Source organism: Aphanomyces astaci (genome assembly GCF_000520075.1).
Source record: "Aphanomyces astaci strain APO3 unplaced genomic scaffold supercont1.162, whole genome shotgun sequence".
Taxonomy (NCBI): Eukaryota; Oomycota; class Saprolegniomycetes; order Saprolegniales; family Verrucalvaceae; genus Aphanomyces; species Aphanomyces astaci.
The window spans coordinates 1-15,263 of NW_009798425.1; the positions used below are offsets into that span (position 1 = coordinate 1).

The window sequence follows — 15,263 nt, forward strand, 5'->3', positions numbered from 1 at the left end:
TACTGATCAAAAACGCAGTAGCCGATCATTTAAACCCTATGTAACCAAATCAAATCGATCAGCAAACACCCTGAACAACGTAGATGAAACTGGTATGTACTACGATATACCTCCCAACGCGATTTGGTCGAAACGCGGGAAAATGCAAAGGTCAGCAGCAGTGCAAAACACTCGTTTCGAATGACAGCGGTCCTGACAATCCGAGCAGATGGTTCGAAGCTCCCGATACTCTTCATCATGAAGGGTATTGCTGGTGGCGTCATTAATCGATTTGAGCTCGAGGAATTCCCAATGGGACACTACTATGCAGTACAAGAAAGCGCGTGGATGGATGTCCGCGTCTGGTCTATCTACCTTCGTCGACTGCTTGCACCGAAAATCGAGGAGCCTTCTGTCCTGTTGCTGGACAATTTTGACGCCCACGTCAGCAAGCAAGGCTACAAGATCGCGTCCGAAGGAAGCTGGTGCGTTGTCACTGCCATCACTCCGAACGCAACAAGTGGCTGAACAGCACTGCATTTGGCGTATATGTTTAATCTGATGGTATTGTACTTTGCGCCTTTTTTGACTATTCCAGGGTTAAATTCATTGTTTAAATTCTTTTTAGGCTTAAATAACGCCTAAAGTAACTTGAATAACGGACCCCGAAATTGGTTGATTGAAGGTGGTTTTACAGGCACTTTCGTAAAGCAAGTTGTTTGACAGAATGAAAACGGCAAACAACTTGTTTTACGTTAACACGTTAAGGTGCTTGCCGCAATGACACTGAAGCAGCCAAGGCCACACTTATGACTTCCCATCCGTGATCACTACAAACATTAGTTACTCCGAGAAATTTATAACGTTAGCGATATACGTAGTAGATAGGCTAGTCGTCACTCTGTCCAATGATTCAAAGCTATGTCATACCTACAACACTTGATCTGTACTAACGTTAGTACTGTGCGTGGAAAGCAACGGCGCACTACGACTACACGATGTATAGTACTCCCATTTCACATCCTAATACGGTATGCATCGTGATGAACTGGTGGTTGCTCTGCGTAAGTTTGCCTGGTGCTGCAACTCGATTAACGTTAGTTAGCGGCTGAAATAAAGTAAGGTTTGTTTTATTCTGCTGAAATGCAGAACTTGGGTTTAGCGTTGTTTTATCTTCAATGAGGCTTATTTTATTTTAAACGCCTGGTTGTTTAACGCAGTTAAACAACGGGCAAATTACATTAAAAGCACAATACCTCCGCCTTACAAGGTGGTCACGTTGAAGCTTGCGAAATGCAAGGGGATCTTGTGTGTTAGGAGTGAAGGATTAGCATGGGGCCTGATTGGGCAGTACAACCTTTTTTAAACCTTATACACGGCTTCATTTAATATGGGTATCGAAAATTTTACCAAGTAAACACACCTTGGCTTCCTCGGCATTTTGTGACCCACAATATAAAATGTAATGTGTGTTTGAAATGAATAAAATTTATGATGCTGCATTTTGGTTTGTTGAAAAATCACCAGAAGTTCGAAGTAACTCGTCCAATCAGATTGCAAAATTAAACACAAATCGAAGTAGACGTGCTTCTTAAAATATCGATACCCTGCTGCTCCAGGCGTCTGTAGTACCGGTACGGAAGACGTTGTGTGCAGGGCTGGGGGAAAATATATTTAAATTAATTTTAGCTTGTCAATATATAATTTCAATATATTGTCGTTCGGAAGAACAATTCATAATTTTATTGAAATTTGAGCAACCGAAAAATTCAATATTTCTGACTCGGAACAATTATTGTCCATATTTTCGATAATTCTGACCTAAACGATGGTCAAAGTAACAAGTCAAGGCATTGGCGCGTAGCATGTCGGTTTGACGATCAGGCGGTGGTGGATGGGCCCTAGGTTCAATTCCCGTGGTGCGCCAAGTATTTCCGGAAAATGTATATATTTTTAAGATGAATTTTTTCAAACAAATGGTACATTTTAAACTATTTATATTCGAACTCATCGAACTCGTCATCGTCACCCCCTTCAACCTCTTCGTCCGGACTTGTGTCGTCAGGACGGTGGCGAAGAAGTTTCGGTGCAGAGTTCACGTGTTGGGCAAGGTTTTGGTAGCCAGTCGACTTCCTGATGGTGATGATTGTGGATGTCGCGCACCGGCGACACTTGAACCGAGTTACGATGCGGTGCTTGCGAGTTTTGGGGTTGCGGACGACGATTCGTCGATCTTGTCGAAGAGTTTGGCGAGCTCCTTTGGGGAGTACTAGTATGAGGTATAAGGGCGCTTTGATTCATAGTAATGAGAAGGGAGGAGGTTGAATACAATTAAACAATTATTGGTCAATATGGTCCACCAATTTGTTATTGGTACTGGTGATCGAACTGTCAGCAAGCACTGAAAATAAATTATTGCAGTGGTACAATTACGATTAATTTAAATTACAATTATTTTTTCCCCAGCCCTGGGTGATGAGATCCACAGTGTTCAATGTTGATATAATTGATTGAATTTCATTTGTAAAGTATGGGGTTGTTGGATTATGGTACAGTACTAGTACTACGTAGTACTACGTACAGTAGTACTATTATTCGATTTGTATTGATAAAATGCGACCAGCCTGACCTTTGCTCCCCCCGTTCGCAGCCATTTGGAGAGTTGAAAGTGAATTGTTTTTCAGTTCAATACTTTGATACAGTTGTTTGAGAGAGTATGAACGAGAGTGTCTGTCTCATGATTATTTGGCTCCTCTCCAAATATTTTTATTCTCGAGACTCGTCGAAAGTTTAGCAATTCCTGTTGATTACATACGTTTCGATGGAATAAGAATTGAGTGTCAAGCCGACGTCATCGCTTACGTTGCAGTTGATCATCCAATCAGTGCGAGTTTTAACAAGTGTCATGCGGTATGCCAAAATCACTCTCTCACCATTTATAATGTTTCTCTCATATACAAACTCAAAATGATTTTATTTGACTTTGATGTAATCACTTTTCAGTGTAATGCCTACGGTATGCCTCTGCTTGAAGAAGATAGGTTAGCAACCACTACAGTGTACGCCCAGCGCAACGTCCCCCGCTGAGGTCCTGCCAAGGCTGACCGCACTTGGCAATTGTGTGAACCAACATGGCCCTCCTTTCCTCGGCATACGAACTGGTCCAGCGCTTGAACGCGGGAGGCAATACCAACATCTTTCTGTACCGTCATCTCCCGTCAAACGACATCGTTGTGATCAAGAAGATTCCTGTCACCGCGTCATCTATGGAGGTATTACCACTGGACTGCGCTGCGTACAAAGAAATGCACATCAACCACATCATTGCGAATCATGCGTACGATGGGATTGTGAGCATGCGCGACTCGTTCCTAGTTGACGACGCGCTCCATTTGGTGTTCGAGTACTGTGTTGGCGGGGACATGTTGACCCAGTTGGTGACATCGTTCAACTCGACGTGGACGGAATCGGACGCCGTGGCCGTCTTCAAGCAAGTCGCGGGTGCCGTGAACCACCTCCATGGGTTGGAGATTGCCCACGGCGACATCTCCCTCGAAAACATCTTGGTCCACGACGGTGTTCATTCAGTCAAATTGTGCGACTTTGGGCTCGCGATGGTCCGCGCAGTCACTCGGTACGCTGGCGTGGGCAAGCTGTACTACATGAGTCCTGAAATGCACCTGCGGCGGCCATACAACGCCCTGGCCAGCGATCGCTGGGCGCTGGGTATCTTGCTGTTCATGCTCGTGACTGGTCGGCCCCTCTTCGAGAAGGCGGCCATGACCGACCCGACCTTCCACCTCTTCTTCCATGCCCAAGCCGCGGACCCCGCCACGGGCATCCAGCGTGTTCTGGAAGCGCATCCATCCTCTAGAAGTGTGAGCGAGAACGCCGTGGACCTGCTCACGAAGCTGTTGCGCCCCAGCGCCTCCGAACGCTTGTCGATGGCCCAAGTGCTGGCCCATCCCTTGTTCCAGCCTGAACCACCGGTCGTGACTCGGCAACGGCGCGCCGCGAGTTCTCCCCTGCTCAGTCACATCTCCCGAGCGTCGGCGTTGCCGCTGTCGTACTTCAAGTCCATCACCACGACCATGTAACTTGTCGTCCCCGATTTTACATTATTTATACAAACCCAAAATATAAACGGAAATGCGTAGTATAGTTAGTATTCATACTGTTCATTCGATGATTCTAACAACTCCTTATTCGAGTTTGTGTTTGGGGGTCGCATCCGGGGCTGTCCATTGCCAATATGTCGTGTACACCAGTGCCAATACAAAGTGGCCACACGAGTACAACGCAAACAAGTACTCGTGGATATGGGGGAGTTTGGTTGGCGGAGGCACGACCCACGCCAGCACTTGGAGGACGAAGATCCCAACCACAGACACCTAAGTAAATGAAGAAAAATCCCTTCCACAACGTTCGAATAAGTGAAACGACGTACCAGCACATAATGGCGTTGCCATTGGGGGGGCGTGCCAGGGGCGGACGAAATCGGCGAGAGTCTGGATTTGGTCCAGTAGTAGGGCACAATGCCAAACGCTGTGTAGCCCACAACTGCGACAACGTACGGCACCACGAGCCCGTCTTTGACGAGGAGGAAATACATGCTATGGAGTGGGGTCGTGTAATGTTAAGGTCCCCCACCACCTTTCCATCGTAAATCATTCACGGGGCAAACCTAAACGTAGCGACGAGGCCAAACCAGCTGGCCAAGAGCGTGGCTTCCGACAGGAGAAACGTGACGGGAAGGAGAGGCAGTAGGATGGTCTTCTCATGCACTTGGAACGAGAAGAGAAAGAACGACATGGACGAGTTGAAGAGCGCGAGGAAGAATCGCACGCGCGACGGCGGGCGCCGCACCAGGTCGACGACCGACGGCAAAAAGCCAACCAAGGTGGCCCCCGTGCTACAAATATAAGAGCGTGTCCGAGCGACAAATAACGACGACGCACGAGGATGTACCAGAGGTAGACGAGGTGTGGGGGCGAGATGTGGTGGCGGAGCTTGAGAAACAGGTCCAAGCAGCACCATACATTGGCCACTTTGTCTTCAAAGAGTCCTCGGGCAATGGGAAACACGCGGTGAAGCACTACGAATAACGCACGGTTAGTTGTAGCGACGACGATGGATGGATGGATGGAGGCATACGTACTTTGAGCCAGAGTGGGGCCGCAGGTGGCGTGGCCCGTGGACGCGCACAAGGGCAGCCAGAGGACTGCAAACGACGCGATCACAGTCACGCCAAGCTTGACGAAGTGCAGGATGGCGTGGGGTCGGTATAGGCACTTGGCCACGAGGTAAAACGTGATGGCTGGAGCAAAGTACAGTGCCATTTGCTTGAAGTTCAACGCGCAACAGAAGAAGATGGAGCCGAGGACTTCGTGGTCTTGCAGGATGCTCGCAACAGCCAGCGTCGTGAAGCCCAGCGACACGTTGTTGTACTGGATAGACACATGTGGGTACATGATTGTTGTTGATCATCGATGGGGTACTGTATACCTGGAAGTGGCCATGGTCGATGAGCACGAACGCTGGTTGCAGCAGCACGAGCATGAGGAATTCCATGCGCAAGGCCCACTGCTGCTTGTACAACCCTTTGGCCAAGAGAAGGAGAGATGGAATGAAGAGCACAATGTCGCATACAAGGACCGACAATCGCATGAACACCTTGGACGAGGGAGTTTCGTACCCTCGGGACGTATCCAACGCCACAAGCGCAGGCTCGACGAATTGAGCGATGTAGCCGAAGAAGTACGACACATACGCCGTGAGCGGAGGGTAATCGAGCCCCCAGTACTGCAGGTCGTAAAAGTACCAGTCATGCACGGGGAGGTGATACGTGAGCTCCATCCAATGCCGCTGGGCTTCATAGTCACCGTACATTGGCGGCGTGCTCATGCCCGAGTACGAGTGCAATGAAACCAGCCATCGCACCAAGAGCGCTGCGCACAGCACCAGCGCTGACCCTGACTTCTTCAGGTTGTGCTCTTCCAGCGACGGCCACATGACGTCGATCGAAACTGTCAAATCAGAACCATTTTCATTATTTTTTCGACTTTTTTTCATAATTGGACCTAAAAAATACCACTGTAACTTTGAATTTCGTTTTGGTACTGACTCAGCCAGCCTACCAAAACCTCCGCATAACGTTACTATTTTATTTTGCATTTTGCTACGCAAATGAGACATTTCTCGATTTATAATAAATACTACGTACTAGTAGTACCAGTTGCAAATTGCGGAGAGGTCAAAACCGCCCCACCAATTTGCTACGGGTCGCTCGCATTTATGCTGCATAATCTAATGCAACAACTTTACTTTGTTTTGCAGGTTTGTTTGTCGACTGAAACTCGCTGGATACAAGATTGTCGCTCCTCCAAGGCGCGAAGCAGCTTGTCATCATGATTAAAAATGAGGGCTTATCCGGATGAGAAATTCTACAAAAAGGTTGTGTTTGCGGAGGTTTTGACAGTCCCAGTACACGTCTGAACTACGTACGTCACATTGCCTTCGCATCTTCGCGTCGATGCTGGGAGGACACCGACGTCATCGCTACGGTGGAACGCTTGCTTGGATGGTGCAGTAGCTTCCTCAGTTGTGCCTGCGAACTGCGAAGTATGGAGGTGTAAGCCATTGCTATGTACTAGTACTGGTCATCTCGAACGCTTAGTGGAATCCGCATTAAGAGCATCTCCACCATCTGAGTTGACCGAAATCATGATTCCTGCAAGCTTGGAGTCCATAATCGTGATGATGATGATGTTACTTGGCCTCTGCGTCAAATACTAGTACTAGTGCAAACTGTAACTTCATTGCAGTTACAAACCAAATCATTCGTGGCTGCCGAAGTCTGTGTCAAACGAGAGTGTTCTGCCACGGAACCACAACACATGTGTAACTTACTAGCATTGCCACGGGCCAACCACAGTCGCCACTGCACTCCATGATGCATCGTTTTGCCCTTGCTCTCCCTTTTTCACCTAGCGCTGAAAACCGATGCACTTTCCGTCGTCAGTCCCGTTATGTACAGTGCATGCACCAGGTGTATGTATGACGTCGCGATTAGAAAGATCCACGTCCCTTTCTGTACATTCCAAGCAGACGTCGGAATTGTTCCCTGGTGCTCCCATGGAAATTCTACGAATCTCGTGCAGGAATGCATGCTCATCCAATTCGTTCGTGCGGCAGCAAAAAAAAGGGAAAACCTCAAACGACATCCACAGAGTTATTAGAGGAATCCTAGGACTTGTTACAGTGATGCTCCCGATGGTGATACTAGTGTATTGTTCACCCTGCTTGACAATACTACATGTAGTACTTACGGATCATGTCTCCCGCCGCGACATGAACTCGCCTGGACATGTATGTACCCGCATCTGCCTTCGGTTGATCATGACGTAATTATCGGCTCCAAAGCCACCGTAATCCGCTTGTCGCGGCTCCAGTCGCAGAAACAACGGCGCGTGTCCAAAGGATGTAGGGGTATAATTCCCTAAATGCAACACCTCGTTTCGAAACTTCTAATCATTTATCTGAATCTTTGTAAAGTACATTGTACCTACTTCTTGAGACATTGCCACATTCAATCCAAAGAAGGTAATTGTTTCAATCGGTTAAGATCGTCTAATTGGGGAATTTCCCAAAATCATAGATATTCACGTCCCCATTAGGTGGTTTCGACACCCATGGACTGGCTGATTTGACCAAAACGAGGAAATTGCCCAAGTGAACTAATTCGATTATGATGGTCAATCCCTGAATGTTGGAATCGTTACCCCAACCATGTTTACTGCAAGTGTATGACAGGACTGCCAGATCGACAAATGAGTTGGAGCTATTTGATTGGTCCACAAGTTTTCAAATCCCTTCTGATTGGCTCCCCGACCTTTCGACAAAACCGTAGAATGTTGGTGGCACGTTCAATCGGACACGGTCATGAGAAAGCTCACAATTCGATTTCCACCGTTGCCATCAGATCACAAGCATGGAGCGATACACCGTCCAGAGAGTACTGGCACCCGCCCTGTATGGGGACGTGGTGCTCTGCCGCGACAATCTCACTGGAGATCAAGTCGCCATCAAGCGCATGAACATCACCGCCGCACGCAGTCAGACGATGGTCAACGGCCATCGCCGCATCTCCGAGGACGTCATGTTTGAAAAACATGTCAACCAAGTGCTCAGCTCGGAAGGGGGACACCAACACATCTTGCGCATGCGCACCGACTTCGTTCAAAATGGCTTCGAACACTTCGTCTTCGACTTTTGCCGCGGCGGCGAGCTGTTTGACGTCATCAACGCTTCCGAGAAGCTCTCGAACGATGCATCATTGCGCTACTTCCGCCAAATCCTCTCGGGGGTCCGCTACATGCACGCCCAAGGCTTGGCGCACCGCGACCTGTCCCTCGAGAACGTCCTCTTGGACGAGCACAACAACGCCAAAGTGTGTGACTTCGGCTTGGCCGCGAGCGTTCCGAGCCTTCGCCACGAAGGCGTCGGCAAAGCATTCTACATGGCGCCAGAAGTCGTGTCGCGTCTGTCATACGACCCCATTAAGGCTGACGTGTGGTCTTTGGGCATCATGCTGTTCATCATGCTTGCCGGCATTCCGCTTGTCGAAATGGCATCCGACGCCGACAGTCGCTTCCGCATCCTCAAGGTCAAGGGGTTGAAGAAGCTCGTGCACATGTGGAACATGACGAGCGTGTTCGAACCGGAAGCCCTCGACCTGTTGGAACTGATGCTGCACCCCAACCCCGAGTTCCGCTTGACGATGGATCAAGTGATGAACCACGAGTATGTCCGCAACCCTGTGGACGAAGTGGCAGTCCACGTGGCGTCCACCAAGGTGGAAGGCATGTCGTCCAAGTGCCTATCTCGTGCGGTGGCCATCAAAGGGAAGGGAATTGCCTCGTCAGTCATGAACTGCCTTCGCAATATGAATCGTCGCCCGTCGTCGCGCAAGATTCTGGCGGCGCCAACTCAGTCCATTGCAGACAGTGTCGTGACTGCGTGATGAATGGCTTGCGTGGATGACAGACATATTTATTAGTGTGCCGTGGTGGTGCTTGTAATTTATACCCTAGTATTTATAATACAATGAATCTCTTGAATCGATCAATTCCATGAAAGGTCATTGAATACTTGGACCAATGCCATCTACTACTGTACAGTACTTACTCCTTTCCTGCATCGTCCAAACCCATCATCAGCAGAACGTCGAGGGCCCCGAGGATGCGCTGTCCAAGTGTCGGATGCGGCACCGATCTACGGTAGTAAAGACCAGCATTCGATGTGGACGCGCTGAGTGATGGTATCGTTTGCTCTATTCATTTATAGAGGTCAGATAAACTCTCGAAATACTGTATGAAAGCGGTGGTTTCGGTGTAACCGAAGTCGAGTTTTTGAAGTGATTGGCGGAGGAATTCAGCCCCTCTGCGACCAACCATGTCTGTAAGTAGTGGTAGTGAGCCAGTGTTGACGTTGCTCCCTTAGTCAGCCTTTAACCCACCACGCCACTGCAAACAAGGCTGATACAATTCACTTGTTCCCCCGTATTGATTGTGTGTTGGCAATCGAGTCGAACGATTCAGAGGTTTGACTTTGGTCAAATATGACAAAAGGTGTATAAACGATGCATCAACCAAGGTGGAGGCGTTCGTGTTTGTTACTACGTGTACGTCGTGAAACTTCAAGTCGGATTGTTGTGCGTACCTGTATGTAGTAATGTGTTCACTCGTCATTCAACTGTGGCTGGCTTCCTCCCAGTAAGTACCAGTAGTTACATCAGTCGTGAGCGCCGTTCCAATCTTTCGTGAGTTGTACCTGGGTAGACGTAGACGACATCCAGCACTTAGCTTCGTCGCCAAGTTTGCCCCCCCAATAAACTCACCCAGTTTGCACTTGTCCTGCCGCCGCAACTTTCCGGTATTATTGGCGCTCATTACGTAACGTATGTACTACACAACACCAAAGTGGCCCTTCCAATCCCTTCAAGCTCGTCCTTCGTCATGCTTTTAACTCGTGGCGTTAGACTTACTGTTAGTTACCGGTACTGTATAGGTACTCGAGTAATCGTCCGTAGTAATGCAATTCAAAGTCAAAGCCAGAGTTACTTCTTACAATAGGCGCATATCAAAGACTACCCACCATGCTGACCCTAAGTCAAGTCCACGTAATGACCACCGCTGTTCAACGTGTTCCATTCTGCAGCTATTAGTTTCATTCTGTATTCGATTTACTGTTAAAATAGTAGTACTACAGTAGTATGGAGCACTACGCGGTGGAATCCAAGCTCTCCGACGCAATCTTTGGTCCCGTGATGCTGTGCAAAGACCTTCGCCACGGCAATAAGCTCGTCGCTATCAAACTTATCAACTTGGCCGCGTCGGCTCGCCATGTCACCGCCAGCTCCCACGAAGACGAAGCACGAACTGTCCAGGAAGACAACGAGATGGAGCTGGCCGTGTACTACGCGTTTGCTGCCCACGGGGGTCATGCACATGTGCTCAACCTCCATGAGACCTTCGACGATGATCTTGGATATCGACACATGGTCCTCGACTACTGCCGTGGCGGAGAGCTCTATGACGCCGTCGTCGCCGCCACCGCTCTGTCTTTGCCTCTGGCCCAGAGGTATTTCCGCCAAGTGGGCCAAGGACTTTACTTTATGCACTTGTGCGGGTTTGCCCACCGCGATGTTTCGCTGGAAAACGTTCTCCTTGACGCCAACAACCACTGCAAACTCATCGACTTTGGGCTCGCCACACCCATCCATTCTGCCACACCGCCCACGTCCAGAGTCGGCAAGCTGTTCTACATGGCTCCAGAAGTCTACCAAGGCATTCCTTACGATCCCGTCGCCGCCGACATGTGGTCCCTCGGTGTACTGCTGTTCATCATGGTTGTGGGCTCACCACCCATGGAGAAACCCCATGCAGAAGACGAGCGATATGCGCTCATTCACACCCACGGTATCCGAGGACTACTCGCTGCTTGGAAGGTTCACGACCGGTTCACCACCGACGCCGTCGACGTGTTGAACTCGCTCTTGTGCATCGAACCCCGGCGACGGATGTCCATGCCGGCGCTCCTACGGCATCCATTCATGCAGAAGGAACAAGATGCACTCAATCCCTCATACTCCAAAGTGCTCGACAGCCCTGTGTCGTGGACAACGTTGCTGCAATTGTTTACCCGTACCTCTCTAATTTTTTAAATCTAATACTGTTTAATTTAATATTGATACCAAGTGTCATGGACGAAAGTACCGCCCGACGCAATACCCGACTACGAAGAGAACTACCGATGCTTCCATGGACGGCAGTCGTTCCCAGGATGATGACGGCATATACGATGTGATCTCCGGGTCCGTATTCACTTCGGCATCTGAATGCGTGGGAGCGGAACACACTTGGACGACTCGCGTCACTTGATTCATCGGGTCCAACGCTTCCTTCTCCTCATGGAGCGTCTGCGCAGGCATGCTCGCCGACCTTTCCTTGGCACTACCTGCCTCATCAACCTCCTTGAATGTGTGATCTTCCGGTGACACGAAAGGTATCACCACTACATCGTCGGGGCGGTGTCGCTCATGAGCGAGCGAATGCTTCAACGTGGCCACTTCTCGCTGCAGCGACTGAACCATGCGCTCGACGCCGTCGCTGTCGTTAACCTTGACCCGGCTGGTGACGTGTGTAGTACGATCCACCAACTGCAGAGTCGACAGCGTGTCCGCCATCCACTTGTCCTCCGACGACACTGTGGCCACGAACGTCGTTTTGGCGTTGCCGCCCAATGCTTCCCGCAACAAGAAGGTCAGCTTCGAGTCCCGATACGGAACATGCCGCTTCACGCCACTGGAGACGTCTACGAGTGCCGACAGCACGCCCACCAAACACGACAGGGACTTGTTGATATGCGATGCCTATATCGCTTCGACATCAACAAGGCTGTATATGTATGTAGCCACCTCTTTCAGGTCCTTGGCAGCCGTGGACGGGTACAACGTCAAGTTCTTGTCCGAACCAGCCAAGTCCACGCAATGCAGCACCGTTTTTCGGCAGCTGGAATCGCTTAATTGCTGGCGTAACTTGATGCTAAACACTCCGTGGCCACGCGAGCTCGCGGCACTTCGCGCCGTGGGGGCAGTGACCTTTCGCGCCTTCATTCCTTTCTCAAGCCAGTCGATGGCGTCGGCGGCCGACGACACGGGCACTTGAACCAAGTCCTGGACAAACACTTGGTTCAGCCGTGTGTCTTCTCGGATGTTCTTCGGGTCCACCGCTCGCACATCCAGCAAATCCCAGATCTTTTCGTTGTGGATCTCGACAAACGACACCACACACTCGACCTACAGATCACGACGACATACACTGATTTGGTACTTGCGTACTATTAATAGTACTACTGTACAATGGAGTAGTACTTGTAAAGTACTCCAGAGTGTAGTAGTACGTAGTAGGTACAGTAGTACACACCTGCTGTAAACCTGCAGTCGTGTCAAACAACGACTGCAGGATGCGGGGGATGAGCCCTCGGTGCCACCCATCCTCCTGTGTGCCCTCTCCCTGCGTATGGAATGAATTGTATACAAATATTCACTCTATGACGTGGCACACGTTGTGCGTACGTGCATTGTGTAGGTTTTCCCAGACCCGACTTGGCCATATGCAATCACACTGCCGTTGTAGCCAGCGACCAATGCGTCGACGGCAGGTGCACCGACAGTCGTAAACACGTCTTCTTGGGTCGCATCTTCGCTCAACACCTGGTCTGCCAGGTACAGTTTGTTGTCTGTGGGCTTGGCGCCGACGACTTCGACGGCTTTGTCACCTAACGTGTGGCGACAGCGTAGCCACGGTCGTTTGTTCGAACTGGTCGAACGAGCGGTTGGGAGCGGGCGAATTCGGACAACTGTGCGCACACTTGTCACCACTTCGGCGGGAGGGGGCAAGAAGTACGACCCACCGACCACGTGGGGGCACGAGTCGGAGCGGTGGTGTGTTTCATGGTGTATGGATCTAAAGACATGTCAAACGATGTCGAAAGTTGGACGTGTACGCGAGAGAGGGCTTGGAGCGGCGGGTCACGAGAGGCTTTTCTGGAGAGATTCCACCGCCGCACCTGACGATCGCGGGCGAAGAGGTGGTGGCTGGCGCCTGGGTCATGGAGGCAGTGTTAGCAATCCCCCAATTTGAATTTCTTGAAGTGAAACCTCGGGCTACTCACACCTTCGAACTTCGGGCACGCCAAATTCTGGTGGAATTTCGCTCAAAAATACGACAGCTTTCGCATATACCTCGAAGTATACGACATGTCGATATCAAAATAAGGCAGATTTCGCATATATACGAAATGTCGATGTCAATTGGTACAGTTGTACCTCCAAATTATCACACCAGACCAGCCAATCATACTTGGTTTTCACAACGGCACAACTTTGCCGAATGGTGTACAGCCGGATGTGCTAAGTTACATGCAAGCGTCAAGATGGTGCTCTTGGCTGCGCTGTACAGTTTTCAGAAACACACCCAGCTCCTTGCGATGGACCACGTTCCATACGTACATTGGATGGCCATGGTGGTGGGGTGGTCAGGGATGGCAGAGCGATTTGTAACGTTACGTTACAGTTACTGTACGTGGTACAGTGTACTCAACTCGTCAACACAACAACATAGCCCTTCATACTACCGGTAATGTTAGTGCAGTTGGTTGTCGAGTGGATGGCTATCGGTAGTGACTTGCTCTACTACGGTATAGCTACCACGAGGCAGGTTCAATTATAATTAAGGGTTCGTCTGGTAACCGGAAATATTGCAATATTCAGGCCCAAAGCGCCATTTTAGGGCCGAATCCAACAAATCTGATCAAAATTGAAACATGTCTTGCTTACAGAGGTTTAACCCAAATTCAATAATTCCACGTGGGATTTACTCGTTGAAGAGGTCCAAAACGCCACATTACTCAGACAGGAGCTGCTTGCGCTGGCCGTTCGAGTACCGATTCTGTTTGCGCTTGGTTGCTCTCATCGCAAAGTGCGTGTGTAGATTTGAATTGCATCAAAGTCTGGATTTGAATCTAGCCAATTAGAGGCAATCGACTTCGTGATTGGTCTTTGATTATTCACGTGATTTTATCCTATCAAATCATAGGATCATACCTCCCCACTTTTCATTATTTAATAAAAAATTGGAGAGTGGCCCTGGCCGGGTTCTACCGCCGACCACTGTACTACGTATTATAGTACAAAATGGACCTTTTACCTCCATTTTGAAAATGGCATTTTGGGTTAATCCCATTTTCCGAGAAAATGGAAAAATATTTTTGAAATGTTACCAGACGTACAGTCCTGACAAAAACTATAGACGCACTCGAGTTTTTGAATTTTTTGAAAAAATATTCAGTTTTGAATCATCGTACTTTGGGATTATACTTTGAATTGGTATCGAATTGTGATACTAACGTGATCGACCAGTGATGGGCCGAATGTTCAGTGATGTGCCGATTTACTTCATCCAATTAAATCGTTCGAGCTGTATTATTGGACAAAAGAGAACCTCTCATGCCAATAATCTTGTAAAAGTTTATGGTGGGAAAAATTATTATATGTAAAAGGTTTTCGAGTTTGAATTGACATCCAAATGCCGCCTCGACGCCGTACACTGACCACACCCTGAGAGCAGCCGTTCACAGTCCTATCCAAAGCCCATTAGGTAGAGTAATTATCCACACGAATTTTCCAATACAATTTCCCTGAAAATCCTTTGGGGAATACCGGTACAAGTAGGCAGAACTACCGCTGTGTTTGTTGTTGCAGCACTTCTGGAGCACCTACCAGTACTGTAGTGCACGCCTCGCAATGTTTACGCATATCAACAACCCTGTGTACAGTACTGTACTGCACTCCAGGAGTAGTAGGTGCAATAGACAGATTTCGGAACACGTTCCCATGCATTTGCCGTCAATTTACCTCGTTAAAATTTATCGAGTTTACGGGAACTGTCAAAATTTATGTGGGATGCCGAGAAACGGCCATTTGTACGGCAAAGGTCACCCCTCCTCTAGGGCTACATCATTGGTCTTAAATCGTGGATTTCAACCAGTCGCGCATAATGCACACTTCTTCACCCTTCCATGCCCGACGTGGCCTGGTGTCCAGCCTTTTCCACGCTAAGTTAGGCCATTCCGAGAGTTCAGGTGGAGCGATTACGTGCATCTTATCTTGTCTTATTCATTCAGCCAGTTATCCTGAACCTTCTCCAGCAGTCGGCGTTATT

At 49.1% G+C, this 15,263-nt stretch overlaps 5 protein-coding genes across 7 annotated transcripts; 3 read left to right on the forward strand and 2 right to left on the reverse strand.

Moving 5' to 3' along the window:
* Positions 1-2,995: 2,995 nt before the first annotated feature.
* Positions 2,996-6,017, reverse strand: H257_18396 (hypothetical protein). 3 transcript variants are annotated; one of them, XM_009847439.1, is made up of 6 exons: positions 5,485-6,017; positions 5,138-5,426; positions 4,948-5,074; positions 4,664-4,891; positions 4,427-4,592; positions 2,996-4,370 (listed from the first exon to the last, which is right to left on the reverse strand). In XM_009847439.1, the coding sequence occupies exons 1-6, from the start codon at positions 5,989-5,991 to the stop codon at positions 4,182-4,184; spliced, it is 1,506 nt and encodes a 501-aa protein (XP_009845741.1). In that variant the 5' UTR covers positions 5,992-6,017; the 3' UTR covers positions 2,996-4,181. The 3 variants fall into 3 exon arrangements, with proteins under 3 accessions (XP_009845741.1, XP_009845739.1, XP_009845740.1); XM_009847437.1 differs by having other exon boundaries at positions 4,427-4,891; XM_009847438.1 differs by lacking the exon at positions 2,996-4,370 and having other exon boundaries at positions 4,391-4,891.
* Positions 3,100-4,176, forward strand: H257_18397 (serine/threonine protein kinase). The gene has a single exon (XM_009847440.1). The coding sequence runs from the start codon at positions 3,111-3,113 to the stop codon at positions 4,074-4,076; it is 966 nt and encodes a 321-aa protein (XP_009845742.1). The 5' UTR covers positions 3,100-3,110; the 3' UTR covers positions 4,077-4,176.
* A 1,924-nt stretch (positions 6,018-7,941) lies between the features above and the next one.
* H257_18398 (CAMK/CAMKL protein kinase) lies at positions 7,942-9,111 on the forward strand. The gene has a single exon (XM_009847441.1). The coding sequence runs from the start codon at positions 7,970-7,972 to the stop codon at positions 8,999-9,001; it is 1,032 nt and encodes a 343-aa protein (XP_009845743.1). The 5' UTR covers positions 7,942-7,969; the 3' UTR covers positions 9,002-9,111.
* Positions 9,112-10,203: 1,092 nt separating this feature from the next.
* H257_18399 (CAMK protein kinase) lies at positions 10,204-11,208 on the forward strand. Its single transcript, XM_009847442.1, has one exon. It carries the CDS (start codon positions 10,253-10,255, stop codon positions 11,201-11,203), a length of 951 nt encoding a protein of 316 aa, XP_009845744.1. The 5' UTR covers positions 10,204-10,252; the 3' UTR covers positions 11,204-11,208.
* On the reverse strand, positions 11,194-13,154 carry H257_18400 (hypothetical protein; the record flags this gene model as incomplete). Its single annotated transcript, XM_009847443.1, has 5 exons — positions 11,194-11,911; positions 11,957-12,337; positions 12,465-12,554; positions 12,617-13,007; positions 13,048-13,154. 5 exons carry the CDS (start codon positions 13,152-13,154, stop codon positions 11,240-11,242), a joined length of 1,641 nt encoding a protein of 546 aa, XP_009845745.1. The 3' UTR covers positions 11,194-11,239.
* Between the last annotated feature and the right edge of the window lie 2,109 nt (positions 13,155-15,263).